Source organism: Zonotrichia albicollis, chromosome 25 (genome assembly GCF_047830755.1).
Source record: "Zonotrichia albicollis isolate bZonAlb1 chromosome 25, bZonAlb1.hap1, whole genome shotgun sequence".
Lineage (NCBI taxonomy): Eukaryota > Metazoa > Chordata > Aves > Passeriformes > Passerellidae > Zonotrichia > Zonotrichia albicollis.
The window spans coordinates 4,959,640-4,985,385 of NC_133843.1; the positions used below are offsets into that span (position 1 = coordinate 4,959,640).

Consider the following 25,746-nt stretch of genomic DNA (forward strand, 5'->3'; position numbering starts at 1 on the left):
AGCTGAGTGAATTCTTATTTGTGTGAATTCTTAATTTGAGTTTCTTAAACAATCAGTTGAGAAGAACATCTAAATCAAGCCTTGCTTGACATTTGTGTCTCTCTCTTGTTCAGACCTAATGCCCCCAAAGGCAAAACTTACTGACAGCACTGTGGCTATGAGATACTGGGGAGAAAAGGGAAAGCTGCTAAAAGTAACCCATGATGGTGATGCTGTGCAGCTGCTGTCAGAGTGGCACTAAGAGCTTTGCTGAGCTCACAAGTGGGTTGGGCTTGGGCAAATGCTGCCCTGGGGTTTTATATCACAGGCTGCTCTTGCATTCCACACCTTTGCACGTTGTTTACTCAACAGCTTTCCTTTGCACTGCAATTGTGAGGTCGGGAGTTGATCTGGCTGACCCATATTTCATGCTGATTCTTTTCACACTGCTGTGGTTATGCAGCGTGTGCCTGTGCCACTGCTCACCCTCCCTGCTCCACCTCTGCCACAGCACAGCTTGACTCAGCAGCAATGACACCTGGTCACAGGCTCTCCTTCTGAAACCCCAATGTGAGCAATCAATCCAGTAATCTGTAAATTGTATCAGTAAACTTGACTGATAATAGTTAACTGAATTTTCACTGACCTTAAGTAATCCCACCAATTAAGAGTAATGTTTTCTCTATATTCAGAGTTAATAGCAGACTGAAGGCTGAAAAAGCGAGAACTGAAGGAGTAAGTCTCCTTTTAGAGTCTAAAAGCTCTGATAAAATTCAGACTTGCTGGTGTTTCATGATATGCAGCAGTCTTGCCTATAACACTGTTCATGATCCTACAAGGATCCCATTTGCAGTGTAAGGGGCAAGGAATTCATCATCACCAAAGATAAAAATCCCTGCAAAATTTCCTTCTTGCATTCAATTGCACTGCTCCCCCAGACCTTGGCTCCTACACTAAAAAGCAGTGTGATATCAAACCTGGTTTAGATAGTGCCTGTGCATGTGGTTCTCATCAGTGTCACACAGATCAGAGGCTGAGAGCTCTGCAATTGAATGTGATCAATTAGGAGCCTTTTTTCCCTTTATGCTTCCACTGACAATGGCTCAGGCAGCACCACCCACTATTCACATCTGGGCTGAAGGAGGGGCTGCATTGCTCTCCCTGGGTTAATAAACTGAATTCTTGCTGCTGTGGCATCGAGCTGAAGGCAAACCACCTTTCTTTATTTCTTTTGTGCTAAGACTGTCATGCTGTAAACAGAAATTGAAACAGCTGCATCCAGCTCTGTGGTAGGTTTTGCCTAAGTGCTCCCATACAAATTCCTCCTTTAGCAGGTGTGCACAGGTCAGAAGTGACATTGTGACATTCACAGCGTTTCTCTGTGGCCATGAGTGGGCTCACAAATTAGAGATGTAAAGTGTAACTCTCACCGTTTTTGAGTGAATACACAATGCACAGTGGCACTGTAGCATAAACAAGATTGCAGATTGGAGTTTTGAATAACTACATAGGGAACATAGGGGGTTTAGAGAAGCTGTGTAAAGAGGATTCTGCCCACAGCACCATGATTAATATTTCTGTTCCTAAAGAAAGTGCTATCCATCTCCAGGCTCTGGGATATAAAAAACTTCATAGCTGCAGAAGTCAGGGTATTGGGGTGTTAGCACTAACAAAGAACATTTCACCAGCTACCAATACTCCAAATTAACACACAAAGCCTTTTTGCTCCACTGAAGCTAGTAATTAGGTATTAATATAAAGAAGTTTAAAACATCTGGCTGGCTACACTAGGTAGAAACAATTATCTCCAATTTGAGTGAGAATACAGGCAACCTTGGGCAGAGAAATTTTTCTACCAGTGGTACAATTGTTCTGTGTGGTTACCTCAAGTCACCAGTGTTACCTGCTGACCAACTTCCTTACAGGCTTTTCTGGCTCCTCCACATCCTTGGGCGCAGTCAAAAAGCAGAAGAGTTGCACAAAGAATATCCATCATATCTTTATTTACATATCACAGAAACACACATGCAACATGTCACAGGTTTTACTACAATGGAACAGCCTGTCCCTATCTCTTGTTACCAAAAAATTTATTTTTGGCTCACTAGGAAAACTATCACTTCCCCAGAAAGCTCCTAAAAATAGTAATTAAAAATAACAGACCTGGCAGGATAGAAAAATGAGTGAGAGCTACAGGCTGGGATGTGCTGCCACATCCTTGCAGAAACCAGGTGGTTCTCTGAAAGCAAGAAAGGAGGATGGAGTGGGATTGGATGGTCCCAAAGATGACAGGTCCCAGGATGCAGTGGTAGTGTGGAACAGCTAAGGAATATGTCTGGAGCAGTGAAAAGGGAAGAGAGCAGCAGGTCTGCCTCTGCCAGAGGGCCCCCCCTCACCTAGGCAGGCAGCTGATCAATCTCCCATCTTTGATTCCACCTGGGTGCTACAAATTTCCTCTCCTCTAGGAACTTCCAGTCGTTAAGGAGGATCTGTCTACCTTTATTCTCAAGCAATAATTAAGGGGTAAAGTTTAAGCTCATATCCCCTTGGCCCTGAAGGATCTTCCACATCTTGCCTCTCTTGAGAGAAGATGAAGCTGCAGAGCCTTTTCCTGCCAGGACCATCAGAATGGGAGTCATGATCATTGCTCACTAACTAGGAGAGGGGGACTCAATTCAGTGGCAGGAATGTGCTGAAGGGAGGGACAGGGAGTGCAGCCCTGCTATGGAAAAGGCTGATGCCACTGTATTTATAATGAACACGAATTTCAGTCTAGCTGGGACCTGGCACGTTCAGAGCCTGCAGCTTCCCTCATTTGCTCAGCTTTTCCCTCTAATTCCCATTGCTAGGTATTAAGAGTTTGACCCCTGACCGTGCAGGCAGGAGTCCCACCCTCCTAAACATTAATGAAAGATCCCTGCTCTCCGTTGGCTGAGTCGGGCTCCACACAGCGCCCCTTCCTCCGGGTCACTCTTCGGTTCCGGTGGAATTTGGCGTAACAGCGCAGCCCTATGGAAAAGACGTTGTGAAAAATGTGTCATTTATCATTGGCTTTTTGCAAATATTAAAATGAATGTTATATGTGTTGTGTTAGAAAGTTATGCTGTGTTAAATTTTCTTGAGTAGTGTGTTAAATATAGTTTTGGGTTATAACAAAATGTTAAAATAGAAACTATGCTATGTAAGATACTTCTTTAAAGAGAGGAATGAGGAACTCCCACTGAGATAGCAGCCACAGGACACCTAAATCTTTCAGAGAAAGAGAATTTATTGCTCTCTTATCGAGTTCTTCTTGCCTCACTCAGCCCTGAAGATGCTGTCAGGATTCAGAGGAAGAAGCTGACAATGCCCAGAATCCTGTGTTTGAATGGAATTTATGCATCATGGATGAGCTGTATGAATATGCAACAAGCTGTTGCTTTTAAGGGTTAATCCTCTGTTAACGTGGGTCCTTTTTAGGGCTTATTTTGCCCAGAAAGAGGTATCCAGACTGTCTGTAACTATTTGTTTTTATTGTCTCATATTGTCCTAAATCCTAATTGTCCAAATTTTTATTACTCTAATTATATTACTCTTTTTATAACCATTTTATTACTATTAACATTTTAAAAATAAGTGATTGGCATTTTTCACAATGTGCAGAATTGAGGACGGACCAGGGCTCACTACAGCAGTAACACCAACTATTTCTGTCTCAGATACTGCTGCACTGGGGACAGTCCTGGTGCTGTGTCAAATAGGATGGGAGAGAAATGCCTCACATTCAAGGCCTATTGCTCTCTGGGCACTGCCATTCTGTTTGGCTCCCTGTTCTGGTTTGGGATTCATTGTTCAGTCAGGTTTCCCTGGATTCTTGAAATGCCAATGAATTATTCCAATTGTTTCCAGTGATTTTATGGAAGCCCTGCTTGGTTTCCTCCTATTACTTCCCATTACTGTCTAAGTAATCTCTCCACTGGGAAATTACTCCAGACTTAATGTGCAGCAGCAATGACTAGGGACCTCCCCTTGCTATTTATTTCTCTGAAGCTTCAAGAGAGAAGGAAGAGGCTTTGAAGTGTTATTACTGGGAGGTCTGATCCAAAGCCCACTGCTCATCTCCTTTAATTTCTCTGTTTTAGATGCTCAATGTGCACAGTCTGAAGGAAGCTAGCTAATATAGCATGGGTGAGTATGAAGGGGAAAAAAGGAATTTATTTGTAAAAACCATGAGTACATATTCTCCCATGGCAGTGGAAGGTAATGGGAGCCTCTGGTCGTGGTAACTCTTTGGTTTCTGCCTCCAAGAGGTTGATTTTATGCTATTTCTTGTCTGACTTTGTTACACCAGAATGTATAGCTAGTTGGGCCAAACAGGGTATAGCCTGTGGGTAAATAATTCTCATGAAAACCCTGCTTTCAGTAGTGCAGGATCTTGTCATTGGGCTTGGCAGGAGCTGATTTGATCATTCCAGAAACTGCAGCTCTTTTCACTTCTAGAGCAGGCAGCAGAGGATTTATAGCTTTTGTAATGAGACAGCTCAAAACTTTCCTTGGTTGTACACTGGAGATCCAGATGATGTCGCATAGCAGTCCTTGGGAATTATGTCCCTGGGCTACGTTGAGAGCAGCTTCCTTAAAAAGCTGGGTTTGTGTCCCTCATTACCAATCACCCCAGGGCAAACTGGCCTCCTAAAAGGGGAGCATGCAAGATCAGAGCTCTACTCCTATCTAAGCCTCTTGTCTATCTTACCTGGATCTCCCCTCTCTGGGGATCTTTTTTATGCTACACAGGATGCACATTTCCTATCAACTGATAACTAGCTTTAGGACAAAGCAGGGCCTGGGGCAGCCTCATTAAGGATTGCAGAAACACAATTCTTGTTTCTAGGATAATCTATCAGAAGGTCATCTCTGATTAGGACCTTGTGGTGTTATACAACACGCCCAGGGTGAAGACTATCATTTAACATTGCAACTCCAGGAAAGCTGCCCATTGAACTGGGTAAAAAGTAGGCAAACAGCCTGGTCAAATCACTGGGTACCTAATGCAGGTCACAAAGCTTGGCAAACAGTTTTTCTGGCAGGCAAGACTCAGTGCCTGGAGCTGATCCTGAACATGTTCAGACTAGGAGTGCCTTTTAACACTTTCATAATGCACCTGCCTAGTAAAGGCTGCTGTGGGTTCTTCAGAAATAGTTTTAGGAAACAAAAGGCTGAGTCCTTCCCACATCTATTAAATTGCTACAAGCTGAGTTGAAATTAATTTGGGAAAGTCATGTTAGGTACAAGGGTATCCCCAGCTGGTCATCGCTCCTCCAGATAGTGCAGCCTTGTGTCACAGACATATTTTATGAAAAATCCTTTCATTAGGGTCTTTTCTCCTGAGAAGCTGAGAGACTTCAGAAATGAAATGTAAACAATGATTATCTGCTGCTGTGGAGTGCAATAGGTGCATCTGTGATTGGTCTCATGTGGTTGTTTTCAATTAATGGCCAATCACAGTCTGGCTGTCTCAGACTCTCTGGTCAATCACAAGATTTTATTATCATTCCTTTCAGGCCGTCTGACGAATTCTTTCTCTATTCTTTTAGTATAGTTTTAATCTATAATTTTCTTTTAATATAATATATATAATAAAATAATAAATCAGCCTTCTGAAACATGGAATCAAGATTCTCCTCTCTTCCCTGGTCCTGGGACCCCTGAGAACACCACCACAGTTTTGTTCAGCACAGCTTGCCTGGGCTCCCAGGCAGTTCCCAGCCACAGGCTACCTCAGCAAGCTCAGCTCTTAGTGATAATCATTTTGTGATTTCAGCTCTTTAGCTTGCTAAGTGCCTTAGGTAGACACAGGGAGAGAGAGGAGAAAGCTGTGTGAGGTTCCACAGGGATGGATTTATTTGCAGCCTCTGCAAAAGTCTCAGGGACAGCTCTTCTCCCAGGCTGGGCAAAAGTAGCTCTTTATATAGGATACAAGAGTTTTAGAAATTGTCCAATAGTAAGGGTCAAAAGGAAAGTAACTTATAGTCTTAAGAGAGATAAGCAAGGGTCTGAAGGTGGAAAAAGGGGCTTAGGTCCAGTCATCATGACTTGGCATTTTCTGTCTTAGGCTGCTGAACTCCATGGAGGCCTTGCAGGCCCTGTGCCTGCTACAACTATAGATATAAAGATAAAAAGATAAAAAGATAGATAGATAGATAGATAGATAGATAGATAGATAGATAGATAGATAGATAGATAGATAGTAAAGAACTGTTATTCCTTTCCTCATATCTATAGATAGATAGATAGATAGATAGTAAAGAACTGTTATTCCTTTCCTCATATCTTTGCCAGAAAGCTCCGTAATTTCAAAGCTATAATAATTTGGAGGGAAGGGGTTCACATTTTCCATTCCAAGGGAGGTTCCTGCCTTCCTTGGCAGGCACCTGTATTTTAAAGCAAGACAGGGAGCAAAGAGCTGCACTCACCTTCAGTGCACATACAGTCATCATAGCACTTGTTGTTAAGGCCTCGATTGTGTGGCTTGCAGAGGTGCTCACGTAGGTCACAGCAAGAGCCTGCAACACAGGAGCAGGGGTCAGCACAGCTCAGGTGTGCCCTTACCTGCAGGGCTACTGACACCCATGACAGCCTTATTTTACAAATAAACACCCATGACATTGTACAGACATCATCTGGTCCCACAACACACCTAGAGAGCCTCTGCCCTTCCCTTGCACTCCTTCCTATCACTAGTAGAAATTGGAATGCATGTCTTAAAACCTGGGCTAGATTGCAAACATCCCATGTTTGCAGAGCCATTTCTGATGCTGACCTGGGGGGCAGTCAAGGTGGTGATCACATGGCTCTCCTTCAGCTGTTGTGGTTTCATTTCCACTGTTGGGGCTCTTACTGCGGCGTTTTTCTATGGAAAAAAAAAGATTCTGATAGAAAATTTCATTTTTTGAGAAGATATTTTTCCAGGGTAAAAACAGCCTCAAATTTCAACAGTTTGGACTCTAAACCTTCATAGTCTATTCCTCTCCCTATTTCTTCACTCTCCATTTATAATTTTTATTCTGCCTTCCAAATATCCAAAATGAGAAGCATTCTGAAACTAAACACAAAACTCAATCAGCATTATGCTGCTTCTCTCTTCCCCCACTATGATCTCCTGTCCTTCAGCACATTTATGAATACAACCATAGACAAGCCTTACAGGATGACTTTTGGGAAAGAGGAAGGGAGGTTTAGCACCTTTCTTTTTAGCAGATGGCCACATTTCTGGTTTGAGATCCTCATAATCAGTCCAGTCAAAGAGTGCCATGTCCAAGGTGGGCATCACATCCCCATCTTGCCTGAGGCGAGCCTGCAAACCACAAAAAAATAAACCACATAGACAATGGATTGCACTTCTGTAGAGAAGTCTTTGCAAATTTTCATGGTGCTTTTACATTAAAAAGCTTTATGATTGCCCCTCCCCTCCTCCACTCCTGTCTTATCTGTTGGGGGTTCCTGGCATCTCATTTTCAAAAGCAAAGAGCTTTCCCTTGTGGAGGCTGAGGGCAAGAGGGAAGTTTCCACTGCTTCTGTGTGAAGGTTAGGACATGCTGGCACTTCAGTCAAGTGCTCCCACTGTCTCTGTGGTCCTTGAAACCCATTGAGGTTGGATAGCTGAGGGAGAGGCAAGGCTTGGAGGCACAGAACAGCTCCCAGCCGTCTCCTTACCTGTGACCGTGGGGAAGTGGCTGGAAGAACAGGAGGCTCCTCTGTGGAAACAGCTGTGTCCAGAGCAGCAGTGAGCAGTGGGCTGGGAGTCAGACTTGGAGCTTCCTCTGCCTGAAGATTTTGAAACTGTTCTTCAGAGCTTTTGGGTTTCTTGTACAGGGAGCTTGGCCCAGCACCAGCAGTCTTCCCTGCAGAGGGCAACAGGTACAGCATTACCCTTTCTCATCCCTTTTCCCCATGTAACAGATTTGAATCAAAGGAATTAATGTTTCATCCAGTTGCCAACCACTGTGCCATGATCCTGAGCTGCTGTTTTAACCACTGTATAACAGAGTAATGAGCTATTACAGTGATGAATCAGCACCAGAGTATAGGCAGCTTGATTTTTACAAGCTTAAGACATACAAAATCACACCTCCCTCAAGATCTGTCTCTTGTTTAAAAAGCAAAACATGTTTTTTTGTGGTCTCAAAAGCACAAAATGTACCTGTTTAACCATTTTTAAACCAATGGATTAAGCTATTGCAAATACCTGTGAATACATTCTTATTTTAGTAGTGAGTTATTTCAATGTAGCTCAAGTCAGGACTTACCTACCTAGAAATTACCTTCACAGATATGTCCATCTTCTTCATAAGTATTAATTTAAATATAGACCTTAAGTTAACCTCAAGAAATAAGCCCTGTTTGTAGTCTGCAAATATTGCTTCAAACCAGCTTTGTTGCATGTTCTTTTATATTGCTAACACAAGCTGTTTAGTCAGCCCTCTGAAAAAAACAATGGAGCTCTTCTTACTGAGGCAGGGAGGAGTGAAGGATGGAACCCAAGGACGTGACACCCAGCTTGTCACACAGTGTAGATTGACACAAATTGCCTAGTTTTAACAGAACTCAAGGTTTACCACAGAAACACCCACCCACAACTTGACCTGCAAAGGAAAGCAGTCCCAGTCAAAATCAAGCAACATTTTAAAGTTATCACTGCAATTTCACATATGCAAAATCCGATTTTTTTGTTGTTGTTGTTGTTCAGCATAAACATAGAAGGGTACAAGCTCTGGTGAGAAGAAACTGCTCTTCAAAGCAAAATAAGGGGGTTGTGTTTTTTCTAATTCTCATTATTTTTTTGAAGTCAATGGAGAGATTGAGCATGGCTCGGACATATTTGTTCCTAATTTGGGCCACTTGCTAAAAAGGAAAATAAAAACAAAACAGACCACCCTAAAACAGCCTCTAAAGTCTTAGGGTCTCTCAGAGCTTCCCCTGTAAGACTAACTAGGTCATTTTCACAAAATTGCAGCCAGCACTAAAATTCTGCTTCTGCAGTTCCCCTTTTTTCTTGCGCCTCCTTTGTTTGGCACATTTCCCCCCAGAGCAGGCAAACACACACACTCCACACCCTGCACACACACATGTGGCTCCCCCACAGCTGCCTCCTCTTGGAGCTGCTCATTCCCAGTGCCACCAGCTCCCCTCGGAGCTCCAATACCTCGGTGATGTTTGAGCCTGTCCCTGCGGCTGTGCCGACGGTGCTCTCGGTTCTGCTTCTTTCCTTTCTCAGAGCCTGGCGACTGGTTTTCCCTCTCAGGATACGATTCAAACCCCAGGAAAACATCCTTATTCTGCTTCAGGGCTGCTGGCTGTCCCTCTGCCACCAGCTCTTCCACAGCTGAAGCTCCACTGCCCATCTTGAGGCTCTCCTCCCCAGCCAGCTGCCCTCTTGAAGGCATCTTCTCCTTCTTGGCCAAGCCTTGCCTGTGGTGGCGCCCAGTTCTGGGCTGCTGCAGCCACATCTCTTGGTTTTCCAGGTGGTGGTTGTTCCCTGGGGCATTTTTGAGCTTTGTGCCAGGGTTCAGGGAGATTGCAAGGCTGATGTCTGAAAGAAGCAGCACGCACAGGAAAAGGAAAGAAGAGAAGGTGGAGGAAGTTTCCATAATCGTGGGTGCTCTGTCTCACCTGCAATTAAGAAAGGGGGGGAAAAAAAAGCAACCAACACTTAGGAACTGTAAAGGCCATCAAGATTCAGTCCTAGGACACTCAGATAAAAACCAATATGGTGACACTTAGATAAAAACCATTATGGTGGCACTTAGATAAAAACCAATATGGTGACATTTAGATGAAAACCAATATGGTGACACTTGGATAAAAACCAATATGGGTGGCACTTAAATAAAAACCATTATGTGGCACTTAGATAAAAACCAATATGGTGACACTTAAATAAAAACCATTATGGTGGCACTTAGATAAAAACCATTATGGGTGGCACTTAGATAAAAACCAATATGGGTGGCACTTAGATAAAAACCAATATGGGTGGCACTTAGATAAAAACCATTATGGTGGCACTTAGATAAAAACCAATATGGTGTCCTGAGGTGGAAGCAAGTTATTCCCTCTTTGCTTATCTCCTCTTGTCCCTGGTTAGAGCAGCTGAGACACACGTGCAGGGCCTGCAGGGCTGAGAGGTCCCAGTTTCATGTGCAAATGAGGTCATCAATCAGCAGGACACTTCCCTTTGATTCCCCACCAGCCCCCCTACCCTGCTATTCACAGCCACCATCTGAGGGGCTGGGGGGGCTGCCTGCTGCCCACAGCTCTGAAGCCTGGCACAACACCAGCTGCCAGGCTGGCATCCTGGGCTGGGGGCACCAGCCCCTCCTCACAGCTGGTTTTCTTGCAATGGAGATGTCAAAATGAACAGAACTGGAGGCAGATGGTGGCCACGCAGGACCAGTAACAGCCCTGAGCAGCTCAAGACAAGAGACTTCCACATGTGCTTGCATGCAGCTTCAGGGTGGTGGAAATTGGTCAAAGAAAGAAAAAAACACTGGAGATTTTGTGCTGATACCCCATGGCATGGCAGGGAAATAAAAAGGCTGTCAGCAGAGCAGGGAATGCTGGTCTAAAGCACCAAGGGGCAGAGGCAGGCTGAGGTTTCCTGAGCTTGTCCCACTCTCCTTCCTTAATCCTGCACAGGTCACCAGGCAAGGCTGTCACTGCGAGGGGAATTTGAGTCCCAAGAACATCGAGACCAAGTTTCATTGAGTCCACCAGCACAGTGGCTGCAGACTGTTCTCATTCATTCTGCTTCACTGTCATGTTTTTGAGGGTCTTCTTTCATCCTTTTGTTTGTGTCACAAGACATGGCTTTGGGACGTTGTGGCTTCGTGCTCTGTGCAAGTCAGAGCATTCTCTAATTAAGTTATTCAGTCATTCTCCCCTGTCCTTTCCCACGAAATGGGGGAAGGAATTTGCAATTTGCAGCATTTCTAGTGCAGCTTTTCCAGACTGTCCCTCTCTCTCTGGGCAGCATGAAGACATGCTTAAAACCAGAGTTCCCAGGGAGTCTGACTGCCACAAAACCAGGCCTGTGCTAACGTTTGAGAAACACTGTCAGAGTTACAGCCACAGCTTTTCACTCAACCCCATCTCAGCCTTTCTGCACCTCAGCACTTGGCTGCACTTGATTTCCCTCTGTTCACCAGGAGAACCACTTTGCTGCTTAATTACAGGGGCTCATACTCCCTCCTCCAGGTGATTTTCTGCTTGGCCAGCCTGTTGATTTGGCACAGCCTGGTTTTTGGTAGCAGGGAGGGGGCCACAGGGGTAAGAAGCTGCTAGAAGCTTCCACCATGTCCAACAGAACCAAAGGGAAGGGAAGGAGGTGGGAGAGGAACAGTGGATTTGTCTTTACAAACCAGCTGGTAGATAAAACCGGCACTAGGAGATAAAAGAAACAATGGGAAGGATTCCACTAATTGATGGATGGAGAAAGATATTTGCTTTTACAAACAAACTTTAGGGTTGCTGATAAATGAAATTAGACATTGAAAAACAAAAGAAGCAATGGGGAAGAAAAACTCCTAAATTCAATAAGAATTAAAAATTAAAAGGGAGGGTTATACATTAGAGGGAAATCTTTGGGATCAGGTGTTTTGGGAAGTCTGAACCTCTCATGCACCTGAGCCAATGGGGAAAGAGAGAAGGGAAATGTGGCTGGAAATTGGGATAAAAAGGAGGCTGGGTCCTTCAAAACTTGGAGAGATCCCAGGGGAATGCCCCATGGCCTCTCCCTTTATTGGAATAAAGCCAGAAAGGGACTCCTCTGTCTCCTTTTTGGACATAAACCTCTGGTGTTTGTGGATTAATTTCCCTAACAGGTACTCCAGGCATTCAGAGCAGAGATTCCTCTGCAAGCTGTGGTGAGGACTCTGGCAAAACAAACTGTGCCCTTGTGATGCATAAAGTCCATGGGGCATGCAGAGATCCACTCACAGCCCTGGGAAAAGTGCTCATGGTGGAGGGGGTGGGTGGCAGAGAAAGCTGGGATCCAGCAGGAGACCCCAACAGAGAGAGGGCCCCTGCTTCCAGAGATAGAGATAGAGATAGAGATATAGAGATATAGAGATATAGAGATGATAGAGAGTTTGGGGCCCTGCTCCCAAGCTGGAGCAGCCTGTCCCTTGAGGACTGCACCCTGTGGATGAGTGACCCACGCCACAGCAGTTTTGGGATGGCTGTTGCCTGCAGGAGGGAACCCAAGGCACAGCAGAGGAGATTCCTCTCCCTGAGTGAACAGAACAAGACCTTGAGTGATAAACTGACCAAAACCCCCCTGCCCTGTCTGCCTGTGCTGTTGGGGGAAAGAAGAAAGGGCTGGGGAGGGGAAAAGGTGTTTTAAAGTCTTCTTTTACTTCTCATTATTCTCCTCTGACTCTGTTAACCATAAATTTACCTTATACTTTTAAATTTGAACCTGTTTTGACCTTAGAGTATTTTCCTGTCAGCCCTTATCTCAATCTCAATTAAATTTGTTAATTTTTTTCCCCTCTCTTCTGCCCAACTATAGCATAAGAGGGTGAACAAACAACTTTTGTGTGTGCCTGGTGTTTGGCCAGTGTCAAACCATGACACCAACCATTGGAACCTGTGAAGGGCAGCAGGTAACAGCCTTTCAGGCCAATTCTGACTCCAGTTTTTGTGGAAATGACAGAAGATCCACTAGGAGCAGCCTGGGCTCTTCCTTTCCCCTTTTCTTTCAGCCTGAGAGACAGATATGGAGAATTTTGAGTCAGTGAAAACTTTGCCATCACAGCATCATCATGGAGTTAAGAGAGAGATGCTTTCACCCTGTTAATTGAATAAACCCTGCTCATGGACTCACCAGCCAATCCTGCCTTTCCAGGATTCCTCTCTGCTGCTGTTCATAGCCTGGGAATGTGTTTGCAGTTCTGGAAAAAGGCAGGCAGCACAGGGGCCTTCTTTTCATGCAGTTCTCAAAAAGCAGGTATTTCTACTGGCCATAAAAGACAATAAACTGTTCCTTGAGGACTGATTTAGGAGGCACTGGGAAGCTCCCTTGCAAAGGCATAACACTAGAAATGCTATTTTATTGCCAGCTACCTGGAACAAAGGAAAACCAGACTGACAGCTAAATCTATTTTAAAAAATGTAAGATCTTCTTCCAAACTGCTAGAACAAATATCAACACACAGCTCAGCATGGGGCCATTTGCTTTTTCCCCAGACCATGGAATCTTTGCTTTTTTCCCTAGGATTTTCTCTTTAAGAACCAGCTGGATTAAGACATCACTCAGAACAACTCAAAGAGCTATAAAGAGCATCTTACCTTTTCATCTGCAGGCAAAATACCAGGAGGAGAGAACAAGTGCAAAGAGAATGCAAGGGTGTCTCCAATCTCACTCTCACAGACGTGTCCCTTTGATGGGGAATCTGACAGACACATTCTGATTTTCAGTGGGAGCTGGGAGGCAGCTAAATGCTGCAGGGCACTTAAACAGAAGGTCTGCTTCAAAGCATAGGGGGTGTTTATTTAAGCAGCCCAGCTGTCTTGTTGGCACAAGCCAGGGTGAAAATGCAGGTAGGAACACAGATTGCCTCATCTCTGCACTGGCAGGTTAATGTCACTGTGGTACTGTCACTGGGAATCTTGCATTAATAATGTGGATTACCTGCATTACTTGACAACCTACACTGCTACACTGTTGTCAGGGGAGATCTGAGCTGTTTGCTAAACCAAACCTGTGCATGGACAAGTTTTGGGTTAATGCAACACTGCTGTGCTAGAGGCAAAGCAGTCCCAGCCTTCTCCTAACCACTTGTTTCCATGTTCTGATCTACCTTTAATTACAGAAAACTCTTCCTATCTCCTTCATTTTTCTTACCCTATAGAATTCACACTTACAAAAGACAGCTAGATAACACAACAGCATCCCTACCTCTCAATGCTCAGGTGTTTTGTATTTGCTGGGAATGTCCAGATGAAGGCAGGAATGATGAATTTGGCCCCATGTTCTCAGAAGGCTAATTTATGATTTTGTGATACTATATTATATTAAAGAATACTATACTATACTAAAGAATACAGAAAAGATACTTACAGAAGGCTAAAAAGATAATAATGAAAACTTCTGACTCCTTCCAGAGTCCTGACACAGCTTGGCCCCAATTGGCCAAAGAGTGAAAACAACTCACATGAAACCAATGGAACAATCACCTGTGGGTAAACAATCTCCAGACACATTCCAAAGCAGCAAAACACAGGAGAAGCAAATGAGATAAGAATTGTTTTCCTTTTCTCTGAGGCTTCTCAACTTGCCAGGAGAAAAATCCTGGGCGAAGGGATTTTTCAGAAAATGTGAATGCTACACAGGTTGAACACCAAAATAAACTTCACCCTCTTTTCTAGCAGGACCACAGCCCACAAAATAATCCCGTGCTAGACCTGGGCTCATTGATGACAGCAAGGTTCTCACCCTGCTGATGCAGCCTGCAAAGGATGAAATTCTGCCTGAGACACACACCAGCAGAAAGAAGTCTGGCCTTGTAAGGAGCTGCCTTTCATAAATTGCTGTAAACAAACACAATTTCAACAAAGCCCAGAATTCATCATCTTCTTAGGGTTCATTAATAAGGGAAATAGATGGAATATTTGCCATGTTAAGCTGCCCCTGTAGTTCCTCACAGCACCAGACCACATCCTCATTGCTCCACCCCTCTTCCTGCACTGCCTCTCAGACCCTCAGGATTACAAAGCACCTGACACAGCAAATCTGCCTCTGACATGAACACAAGTACAGCAAAGAGCTGCCCAGAGTGTGGACTCAGGGCTGGGCAGTGAGTTGCAGTGCTGTTTTCCAGCCACAATTTCTGATCCATTTTGGGTTAAGACATCAGTGGATGTTTACAACCCCATAAGTGAAATTGAGGGGGGTGGGGAGTTGCATCTTGGATAATTTTCCCTGTGGGAAGTCTTCTCTGGACTCACTGATATAATTGCTGTTTTTCTGCTCTCTGCTTGTAATCCTGCAAGGATTGAGCAGGTACATGGAAATTCTCTCATGTTTTTCTGCTATAAATACAGTTGTGTCACCTTGGCTCCGAAATAGACTCTGAAAATGTTCCTGGTGTATTTGGTTTGGATTTGACAAAACAGGAACATTAGATCATCTGCATCCACTCACGTGTCTCGCTTAAAACATGATATCTGACAGTCCTAGCTTTAACTTTGCACATTTCTTCATGTCACACCCAAGAGGAACAAAACCCTTGAACTGAGAGACTGTCAAGATCTTTGATGCATTTATTATGCTCAAGAGCTGGACCCAAGCACGTGTGCTGGGCTAGATTTGTTTTTTGGCTCTGATAAACTCAGACTTTGGCAGACATGTGTAAAGATTTCCTGGACTCCAGACAACCCCAATCTGCAGCAACACACAAAATGTGTGGGCATCTGCATGGGTGTTGTGTGTGTGTGCCTGTGTGGCAGGGATGGCAGACAATAAAGCCAGCTCTGTGTGCCAGGCTCCCTGCAAATGAGGAGCCATGGGGTGATGGATGGGCTTGAGAAGGCCTGGAGCAGAATGGATGGGGTGGGCTCTGTGGTGGCTGACATGCAGAGAGCTGGCTGGAGCCATGAGGATGGCATTGTGCAGATAAATGAGATTTGACTTCCCTGCTGGGTCTCTTTCCATCTGTTTTTCTGTTTCTGGAGGCAAATGCTGGGAAGGTTCACAGACAATCTGCCAAGAGACTTTCCCATTTCTAAAAGCTCAATCCCAGCTTTGTGGGGTTTCCCAAAGCAGGCAGGTAATATTTGCCCTTCTCTTTTCATTTCCAGGACAAAAGTACTAAGATTTTTATTCTTTCCAACATCTCCTGCACACAAGATTTGTAAAGAATTTGTAAAGAATTGTTTTTGCAGTTGTCCCAGACATCCTTGGGATGACAGAACAGCTCCCTGCTCACAGATCTTCAGTCCTTTTGTGTTCCTTTTCAGAGCTGCCCTGCTTTTTAGGTTTCTTGCTTCCATCATCACCATTCCTCCCAATCTTGCCTTTCATACTTACTGGACCCCAAAGTTTCTTTGTCCCTCCTGACTGTGATGCAAGACATTTCCTCTCTGCAGATATTCAGGCTACCTGAACACCCCCTCCACTTTGCCCTTTGAAACATCTCATTCCTTTACCTGTGCTGTTTTCTCTCACTTTTGCACTCCAGAATAGAAAGGGCCAAATTCAGTAACACACCAATTGCATTAGTGGCAGGAGAGACAGGACATAAGGATTGTAAGGAGCTGCCTTTCCTAAATTGCTATAAACAAACACGTGTTACAACAAAGCCCAGAATTCATTGTCTTTGTAGGGTTCATGTATTAGTAAGGGAAATAGATAAATAAATAAGGATTCAGGCTTGCAAGGCATTAAGAAGTAGCTGTAGCTACCCCTGTGCCTTTGCAAAGCCTCTCCCTGTATCCAGTGACCACTTGAAACTTGATTCACTCAACATTAGTTGCAGGGCTGGAACTGGGACTCCCCTCACCCATCATCTCCACTGACAGCCTGTGCTCTGCTGTCCTGGTGAGCACAGAACTCATCTGTTCACACAGCGCAGCCCAGGGAGCTCCCTGCGCTGCAGCCCAGGCTTGTGAGCTGCCCGAGTCCCTGCTGAGCTCCAGCACCCCGGCTTTGGCTGACACTGGACACCTTCGAGTCAATACATGCCCCTAGGCACAGCTGAGCCGCTCTTTCTGCTGCCCTGAGAGCTTCCCAGCACAACATCTGCCAGGGACTGGTCAGCCCAGCAAGCCACTGCCTTGAAGGGCAAGGGGGGCCCGTGAATGAATATGCAGAACCCTCTGCTCTGCTTCCCTCTGGGACTTCATCACAGCATCACAGGCGACCTGCCATCAAACAGAGCCTGCTCTACCCAATAAAGAGACTAAAACAGCAGTGAGCCTCAGATTCACACCCAAGATAGGGTTGCTTGCTGTCAGCATGGCAGAGAAGACTGTTCGGTTTTGTGCCCAATGCCAGGTGACAAATGGGACACAATCAATAGGAGAGGTCACTGCTCACCCAGCTGGAAAGTACTCGCCGGTGTTACAGGGAAGAATGGGGCAGATTTGCCCTGATCTTTGCTGGGAGGGAGACAGGGATGTGTCTCGACTGGCAAAACAGTTAGGCTGTGTTTTCAACATCCTTCCTTGCATGATATTCTCACTTTGAACCATATATATTAATGCCTCCTTTCTCAAGAGAGAGGACACGGCAATACAAAACCACTTCCACTAAACCCTCCAGCTGACAGAAAACTTCAGGTGCGAATTGGATAAGCGCCACTTAAATTCTGCGTGATTAATTACTAGTTGCAATAAGCCATTAACTGATGCCAAGCTGATTTAATTCAGAAACGAGACCTCACTTTTCTCAACAGAGGAAGAGCAGACAGCAAGCCGCGGGTACGCAGGGGCTCTGTAAACACAATGACTCGGTGGGAAAAGCTTGGATCTCCCCTCGGCATCGCTGGCTCGGAGCCGGGACGTTGCTTTGGGGTGTGTGCGAGGGGCTCAGACCCTGAGAGAGGGACGGTGCCTCTGTCCGAGGAGACTTTGCCTCCCAGAGTGATGTGGGGAGGAATTTGGCAGGAATGACCCACAGCGGGGCGGCGGGACGCGTGTCGCAGAGCCCGAACCGCGCATCCATCCCTGCGAGGCACCGGGCACGGAGCCGACCCGTGTGGTAAAACCCGCAAAGTCCGGAGCGCGCTCCCCAGCACGGGTGACAATAGGTCCGGCCGAAGGCACCGCGCCCCGGCCCCGGCGCTGTCCGAGCGGAGCGATGCCGCCGTAACCGGAGCTCCGCTGCAGGACCGGGCAGCCCCGCCAGTCTTTGTCTGCTCCGGGGCGCACGGAAAGTGGGAAGGTGCTCCCCACTCCTCCCCAGCCCCTGAGATAGCGGAGGGGATTCAGCTCGGCGGAGCATCCACCGGCGCGGGCAGCGCTGCTTACCTGTCCGGAGGTGCCGGTCCGGAGAGCCTGGCGGGCAGGGCAGGGCAGAGCTGTGCGAGCGGCGGAGGGGAGGCAGGTCTGCGGGGGGCAGGGGGTGTTCAAACCCGAAAGGAGAGGAGGAGGAGGAGGAGGAAGAGGAGGAGGAGACAGGGGGAAGGCAGTGGGGGAATGTGGAGAGGAATCGGGGACATGGGGAATCCCGGGGGACTGGGGTGCATGGTGCGGGAGGAGGTGGGGCTGCGAGGGGCGGAGGGGCTCTGGGCGTGCGGGGGGCACAGGAGGAGTGCGGGCCATGCCAGGGCAGCGTGCTACGGAGGAGGTGGGTGCGAGAGCGCAGGGCGCTGGTGGCAGCAGCGCTCCCTGCCCCGGGCACGGACGGGACAGACAAAGACCGGAGACAAAGGCGTGGCAGCCCGGGGAGGCGGGGAGCCGGTGAGCCCCGCTCACCTGCGCGGTGCGGCGGGCTCCGCTCTCCAGCGCGCTTTCCCCGCGTTATGGTCCCGGGGAGGGAGAGCCGCTGGGGGCTGAGCGTGCCCCGCTCTGTGCACCGAGCCCCGGCCCCGCCGTGCCCCGGGAGCTGTGGCGGTGCCGGGACCCCGCGGGGCAGCGGGACCGACCCGCGCCCGCTCCTCCCGCCCGCCGGGGGGCGCTGCTACCGCCCCGCCATGGCGTCATCCGCAGGCGCTGCTGCCGCCGCTTCCCGCGCTGGGCGCCGTGAGGGGCGGCGGGCCCGGTACGGAGCGGGGACAGCGGGAGGGGGACAGCGGGGTGGGGAGCACCGCCGGGCGGACACGGGGAGACGTGGGGACAGGTGGCCGTGCTGAGGCGGGGCGCTGGGCGGCAGTGGAGCCGTGCGAGGAGCCCCGTTCCGGGAGGGAGCAGCGGCGGACGGGCCGTTGCCAGGCTCGGTTCTGGGGCTGAGGAAAGGCGGTGCCGTGTGGTTGAGACGAGGAGTGGGCGAGGGAGCGGCGGTGAGGGGAGCCCGGGTGAGGGAGCGGCGGTAACGGGAGCTCGGGTAAGGGAGCGGTGATGACCGGAGCCCCCATGAGGGCAGTGGCGGTGAGGGGAGCCGGGGCTCGGCAGCGGCGGTGACCGGAGCCCAGGAGCGGGCACGGCACGTCCGGGCTGCTGGAGTGGCCTGTGCGCGCTGCTCTGGGCTGGTGCGGAGCTCCCGTAACATGCACAAGGAGGGCGCTGGGTTATATTTACGATATTTATGATATTCCCCATCCCCGAAATGTCCGAGGTTGGATGGAGTAGGTACCAGCCTGGGATAGTGGAGGGTGGCCCTGCCTCTGGCAGGGTGTGAAAAACGCCAATGACTTGTTTTTAGAATTTTAAAGGTTTAATAGTAATAAAATGGTTATAAAAAGAGTAATATAATTAGAGTAATAAAAATTTGGATAATTAGGACTTAGGACAATACGAGACATGGACAGTCCAGGTACCTTTTTCTGGGCAAAATAAGCCCAAAAAAGGACCCACATTAACAGAGGATTAACCCTTAAAAGTAACAGCCTGTTGCATATTCATACAATTCATACATGATGCAGAAATTCCATTCAAACACAGGATTCTGTCTGGGCAGTGTCAGCTTCTTCCTCTGAATCCTGACAGCATCTTCAGGGCTGAGTGAGGCAGGAAGAAGTTAGTTTCTTCTGGTAAGGGAGCAATAAATTGTCTTTCTCTGAAAGATTTAGGTGTCCTGTGGCTGAACCTCTAAAAACACAGATTGTTTATGATACTCTGTAGGTGTTTTGTACTAATTTGAGAGCCACTGTGGCTGGGGTGCCAGAGAGATTGTTAACTATCTTAATTGTATTTAGTGTAGCAGATCACTAATATTCCAGCAAGTCCTTGTATACGAGGGTACAACTCTGTTTTAAAAACTGGGGCTGAAAGTAGCTCCCTGTTTTGTGTAGATTGAACTAATTCTTTGTAGGTCTGAAAACATTTTATTGCAGCTGAAACAGCTTGAAAATGAATGTCTATAGAGCTTATTGGAACATCTGTGGTTTGTCAAAAGTCTTTGTAGAAAACCTGAGTTACTGGTGGAGCCAGAGTGCTCCAGAGGCATTTAAAGATCTCTACAGTTCATGAATGGTGCTGCTGTTAGTGGTTTCAATTTGTTGGCTTGCAGAGGTAAAATAATTAAACAAAATAAAGTTTCTAATAGATAATTATGTACACAATGTGACATAAATTATGTAAGGCATGGAGTCTGCTATGCAGGGAAAGCTGTTGGGGAGCTGAACTCCAGCATCTGCTGTTTGATTGCCAGTTTGCCACAATAATGTGCTGCCCTTTGTTGCTCACAAATTTCAGGCTCCCCAGGGATGCAGTCACAGCCCAAGCCTGTGAGAGTTCAAGGAGCAGCTGAATGATGCTCTAAATCACATAGTTTAGTTTTTGGTGGTCCTGTGAGGAGCAGGGAGTTGAACTCCATGATCCTTATAGGTGCCTTCCACCCTGAGGAATTCCATAATCCTGTGTCACAAAGTTGACTTAATTATGTAGCTCTACAGGATTTGGGTTCCTTGGGACTGCAGAGGGAAACTCAGAAGTTGTTGATGGTGTGTCAGTGGAAGATGTAGCCCCAAGCTTGGACAAGCAATGGTTGGTGGTGGTGGTAGAATAACCCCAAAACCCCAAGAAGTTCTTGTGTTACAGGAAGAGATAGGGCTTGAAAAAGGCAAATACTATGAAGCTTTAAAAAACAGTGTTTCTTGTGTTACTAGAAAGTATTTGTCTGAACTTTCCTGTATCCCAGAAAGGGAGACTGAAAACCCCAGGAATTAGATGATGGATAATTTCTCATCCTGAGGTGTGGCACTTGTTTGTGCACTGCTGGTAATGCCCGAGGATGTGCTGGGCTTATAGGGTTTAGCTCCATGATCTGACTAGATGAACAATACAGGAGCCAGAGGATAACCATTCCTTTTGTGCTTATTTCCAGGGTCTGGGGAAGATGACCACTCTCACACGGCAGGACCTTAACTTTGGGCAAGGTAATGTGTTGTACCAAGCTGCATCTGGTGTCCTTGTGAGGCTCCTCTTGGGTATTGAGCTTGGGGGAGTGTTGTAGGGTTGCTCTGTCCCTAAACTTTCTGCAGCTAAGAGGAGGCAGGTGAAATTTATGCAGAAAAAATTAACCTGTAAAAAAGGTCCCTTGAGTCTCTGGTATTGCTCTACTTTCCCACACCTTATTCCAGCATCCTTCTGTTTTTCAGTTGTTGCAGATGTTCTTTCAGAATTCCTGGAAGTGGCTGTTCACCTCATCTTGTATGTCAGAGAAGTTTACCCTATTGGGATCTTTCAGAAGAGGAAAAAATACAATGTACCTGTCCAGGTAGGAGATTTTCCTGGAAGCTGACAGCCACATGGACAAGCAAAATAGCAAGGATCAATCAACACTCAGGAGAAAAAACTTGCACTTTGCAAAGTGATTGTTTAATGTACAGTGATTATTTTTGGGGAGAGCTTAGTTCCTGTCATAAGAGAGGATACAAAAAGTGCTCATGGGACAAGCAGGTCATGGATAACAGTAGTGAAGGCTGCCCCAGCTCCGTGCAGGGAGGTGACAGGAGTGATGTTCACTAGGAATTAGGGATGGTTGGAATATGCTATTCCATATGCTGTTCTGGGTATCCATTCCAGATACACAACAACTGCATGGGTGCAGTGATCTGCCTCAGCTGGTTAACCCTTCCCTGGAAGAATTGCTGATTTGAATGGGCAACTCAGCATTTTCCAGCACTATTTGGAGCATGACTTGAGTTCCTTGTACACACTGGTGCTTCTGTTTAAATCTTCCATTTTAGCATTGTCCTGGCTCATGTCCAACACAGCTCTGACTCTTCCTGTGTTTGCTGCAGATGTCCTGCCACCCAGAGCTGAACCAGTACATCCAGGACACACTGCACTGTGTGAAGCCTCTGCTGGAGAAGGTGAGCTCAGACTGGGCAAAAGTACTGCAAGTGGATTTAATAGAAAGCGAGAGAACATAAATATTATCTTAACTGCAACATTTGTTTACAAATTTACCATACACAGTATACTAGGTGATAAAAGTTCCTAACAAAACTAAAAACATCATAACCTTCCTGACAAGACCCTGCCTTGTCTCATATAGCACACAAGGACACATGTCTGTATATTTCCAGTTACATCACCCAGCATTCTGCTTTGCAATCCACTTGAGTTTAAGCACCTGCTGTGGCAGAACAGTTTGAATGCTTTGCTGAGAACCAGGAAGCAAAGGTAGGCCTGGACTCCAGGTTTTGTGAGAGAAGGATGTGACCAATGAAACATTCCAGGCAGGTTTTCTATGCCTTGCTCTTTACAGACAATTTTAATGCACATGTAGCAAATGGAATAAGGTCTGTTCTAAACTGGGGTTGTACAAAGCTGCTCTGTTTGGTCAATGGCCTTAACTCCATCAGTGTCAATCAGGCTGTGCATTTCCTCCTTTGTTCCAAAACAGGACCTAGAGGAATGTACTGTTTAGCACACTTCATCTCCCTCAGCCTCAGCCACCAGCTGGCAGCTTAACACCCAGCAAGAAATGGCTTTGCAAAAGCATTTTTTTTTTCTGATTGCTAAGAATAATCTGAAGTCAGATTTTGGATAAGGGCTTGTGCTGTGAGCCCTGTCAACTGAGTGTACTCCACTGCATCAAAGAATGTAAAGCACACTGTGGGCAGCAGACAGCTCGTATTGAGGGATTTTTCTGTCTTGGTTCCTGCAGAACGATGTGGAGAAAGTCGTGGTTGTAATTCTGGATAAAGAGCACCACCCCGTGGAGAGATTTGTCTTTGAGATCACCCAACCACCTCTCCTTTCCATTAGGTGAGCTTTCCACTCCTGTTTGCCCCTGGCATCCAGCACCCAGCCCTGGGAGACATTCTGGGAACAACTTCAGGGCTGCATGCCAGTAACAAGTTCTGTCTCCTCCACAGTTCTGAGTCCCTGCTGTCCCACGTGGAGCAGTTACTGCGTGCCTTCATCCTGAAAATCAGCGTGTGTGATGCTGTGCTGGACAACAACCCCCCAGGTAAATGTCACCTGGATGCAGACAGCCTCAGGCCTGGCATTGCTTGGCTTGGCTGATCCTCTGGGAGCTGTGCCCTGAGCTGGAACCTGACACTTCCCTTAGGTTGCACCTTCACAGTTCTGGTTCACACACGGGAGGCGGCCACACGCAACATGGAAAAGATCCAGGTGATAAAGGTGAGTGATGGCCTCGGGCACCTGATTGTGTGTGAGGAGCTGCACAGCAAAGACTGGGCACTGCAGAGTTTTTGGCATCTTTAAGGTTAAGGCTGAGAGATATTTTGAACATGTAGGTTGGTGTCACATGAGACACATCATAACTGTACTTGAAATGTGGGGAAATGGTAAATGCTGCTGAGGTGACAGCACATTTTCCACACACAGCCACCACTGCAGACAACTTTAAATTAAATAGATTGTAACAATACTCACTGTCCAGTGCTTGCTCAGACACTTAGAAACACTCAGGCATGTAGAATAGGTTCTTTAATTTAATCAAGCAGAAAAGCAGCCCTCACCCACCATCCACTTATGTATAAAGAGCAAGAAAGACTAAGATTAAACAAATGAGTAGGTTTGGGGGCACAAATACATTGTATCTTACACTTTCTAAAGGAAGATTATTTTCAAAGAATCTTTGCTTAGATACAGGGAAACTTTTTTCCTGAGTCAATTATTTTATGTGTCCTAAGGCACAACAAATAAAGCTAGCAAAGTATAAAATTGTTTCAAAATGGAAGTCTGTTCTGCACTGCCTAGGAATGGAAACTTGTGGTGTAGTAGACCCAACTTTAGACTTCCAAGGCAGGATGGAAACCCATGCCCTAAGCATTCTGGAGTCGCAGTTAAATCTTGGTGTAATGAACTGGGCAGGGTAGCTCAGGACAGCAGAGAGTGTATCTTTTAAAGAAGTGAGATGTCACCTTTGCAGTAAATGCAGTGGGTTCACCTCACAGTTTGATGCTGTAACTGAAGACATTTATGCTGAGTGTCAGGGACAAGCGTGTAAATGTTAAGTTTTGTTGTAGGGGAAGGTTTGAATTACCTGTTCTTCCCTCAGCCACTCTTGTCCCTCTTTCACTCTAAGTGCTGAGGAGGAGCTCCCCTCACAGCACTGCTGGGTTCTGCCAGTGACACCTCCTTGTGTTCCTGCCCCCAGGATTTCCCCTGGATCCTCGCTGACGAGCAGGACGTGCACATGCACGACCCCCGGCTCATTCCCCTGAAAACCATGACATCTGACATCCTAAAGGTGAGCAGGGCATGCTGACCAAGAGGTGCTGAACCTGCTGTGGTTCTGAACTTTGCTCTGACATCAACTCTGCAATTTTCTGTGGTGTAACAATTTTAAAACATACTGCTGAGCAGTAGCTTAGTCTTGCAGATGTCTGGGCCAGTGATCAAAGCAGGGCAAGACTCCTCATAGTAAAATAGGAAACTTGGTTATGGGGGAAGGTATAAGCACTTGCTATTCAGTCTCTTGCAGGCTTTTTTTCTCATTCACCTACCTGTATACCAACAGGACTGTTCCTTGTTTCTCTCTCCAGATGCAGCTCTATGTAGAAGAGCGAGCTCACAAAGGCACCTGATTTCAAATCTTCCTTGCCTTCAAGCTTCATCTGATCTTCCAGTGGAGTAAGATCTGTCACAAACTGTATCTTGATAACCATCTCTTCAGCTGGCCTTCTGGGTGAATGTAGAGCAGCTGCTGCCTCTTTATTTCAAGTGCTCTTACCACTGTATACAGAACTGACTTGGAATGGGGAGCCAGAGCCTGTTCCCATCTTGGCTTGTGTGAGAGCACAGGTGTTGATGCAGTGCATCCCTGGGGAGTCAGTGCTTTATTACCAGTCCAGTTCTCACCTGGAAAGGGCAGCTCCATTGCACACAGGCAGTGACAGACAGCTAGGAGCTGTCACACAGTCCATGGGAGCAACACTTGTGCTAAGGGGGAGTGAGGCCTTATGTAGTGTCTGTCCACTGTGACCATCCCAAGCAGTCTTCAATAAATACCAAGTTTTACCCCAGTTGAACTGGGCTGAGTTCTGTCAAAACCAGGCTCCCTTCTTCAGCAAAGAAGTATTTTTATTTTCTTTTCTGCCCGTATATGGACTCTGTCAGTTCCTATGAAAGGCTGTACAATCTTGGTCTCTCCCCTTTCCCTCAGAGGTGGCATTAGCAATGTGGAATTTGTCTGTCCAGCAAGGACACCTGCCATGTATCCTACTCCTAACTGAGAATAAGCAAGGAAAGCACTAATAATCCTACACCTGTCAGAGGAGATGGAACATGACCTTAACATCAGCTCTGGGTATATAAGGGTGGGAGACACAGTTCAAACAAGCTGAGCTTGTTTGTCAGAGAATTCGGTACACTAGCCTGTCCAGCACCTTCTGCTTCCTCCAAGGAACAAGTGTAGGAACATTACAGAACAAGGCTGGGCACTGCTTTAACATTTTATATTGGGTTACACTGCTCAGTACAAACCAAAAGTGATGTGGGAAAAGCCCAGCACAATCAAAAGGCACTTGTGTTGTTAGGCAGCTGTCTGAAGGGACTTCTTACCTCCTCTTTCTCTACCTCTTTATTCAAACACCAAGGGACTGTTTTGCATCATTTTGATCATACACACTTAGAGAAAGGGTAAGGAATTCACTACCAGTGACACAGCACTTAGGGACAAGGGGTGACAGTTTCCTGATGCTATGA

General features: G+C 46.6%; 2 protein-coding genes across 7 annotated transcripts; one reads left to right on the forward strand and one right to left on the reverse strand.

Annotated features, from left to right (window-relative positions):
• Positions 1-1,965: 1,965 nt before the first annotated feature.
• Positions 1,966-18,172, reverse strand: DRAXIN (dorsal inhibitory axon guidance protein). Of its 2 annotated transcripts, none has more exons than XM_005492916.4 (7): positions 17,986-18,172; positions 9,161-9,627; positions 7,672-7,859; positions 7,201-7,312; positions 6,779-6,868; positions 6,432-6,521; positions 1,966-2,988 (listed from the first exon to the last, which is right to left on the reverse strand). In XM_005492916.4, the coding sequence occupies exons 2-7, from the start codon at positions 9,603-9,605 to the stop codon at positions 2,876-2,878; spliced, it is 1,038 nt and encodes a 345-aa protein (XP_005492973.1). In that variant the 5' UTR covers positions 9,606-9,627; positions 17,986-18,172; the 3' UTR covers positions 1,966-2,875. The 2 variants fall into 2 exon arrangements, with proteins under 2 accessions (XP_005492973.1, XP_074414352.1); XM_074558251.1 differs by lacking the exon at positions 17,986-18,172 and adding an exon at positions 13,306-13,446.
• MAD2L2 (mitotic arrest deficient 2 like 2) lies at positions 17,575-25,064 on the forward strand. Of its 5 annotated transcripts, none has more exons than XM_074558261.1 (9): positions 17,575-17,716; positions 20,942-20,993; positions 21,216-21,334; positions 21,861-21,932; positions 22,733-22,833; positions 22,944-23,038; positions 23,141-23,214; positions 24,197-24,289; positions 24,585-25,064. In XM_074558261.1, exons 2-9 carry the CDS (start codon positions 20,954-20,956, stop codon positions 24,624-24,626), a joined length of 636 nt encoding a protein of 211 aa, XP_074414362.1. In that variant the 5' UTR covers positions 17,575-17,716; positions 20,942-20,953; the 3' UTR covers positions 24,627-25,064. The 5 variants fall into 5 exon arrangements, with proteins under 5 accessions (XP_074414362.1, XP_074414360.1, XP_005492976.1 ...); XM_074558259.1 differs by lacking the exon at positions 17,575-17,716 and adding an exon at positions 18,244-18,304; XM_005492919.4 differs by lacking the exon at positions 17,575-17,716 and adding an exon at positions 18,586-18,718.
• The last annotated feature ends 682 nt before the right edge of the window (positions 25,065-25,746 follow it).

What these genes read in the sequence shown, in the direction of transcription:
- MAD2L2 (XM_074558259.1), top strand. Translation starts at nt 18,278, where the DNA reads ATGCCAGGGCAGCGTGCTACGGAGGAG. An exon ending in TGAAGCCTCTGCTGGAGAAG is followed by an intron (nt 21,933 to 22,732) that starts GTGAGCTCAGAC and finishes TGGTTCCTGCAG; the next exon opens with AACGATGTGGAGAAAGTCGT. An exon ending in GCTGGACAACAACCCCCCAG is followed by an intron (nt 23,039 to 23,140) that starts GTAAATGTCACC and finishes CACTTCCCTTAG; the next exon opens with GTTGCACCTTCACAGTTCTG.
- DRAXIN (XM_005492916.4), bottom strand. Translation starts at nt 9,605, where the DNA reads ATGGAAACTTCCTCCACCTTCTCTTCTTTCCTTTTCCTGTGCGTGCTG. An exon ending in CCACTTCCCCACGGTCACAG is followed by an intron (nt 7,313 to 7,671) that starts GTAAGGAGACGG and finishes TGTGGTTTGCAG; the next exon opens with GCTCGCCTCAGGCAAGATGG. An exon ending in CCACCTTGACTGCCCCCCAG is followed by an intron (nt 6,522 to 6,778) that starts GTCAGCATCAGA and finishes CCTGTGTTGCAG; the next exon opens with GCTCTTGCTGTGACCTACGT.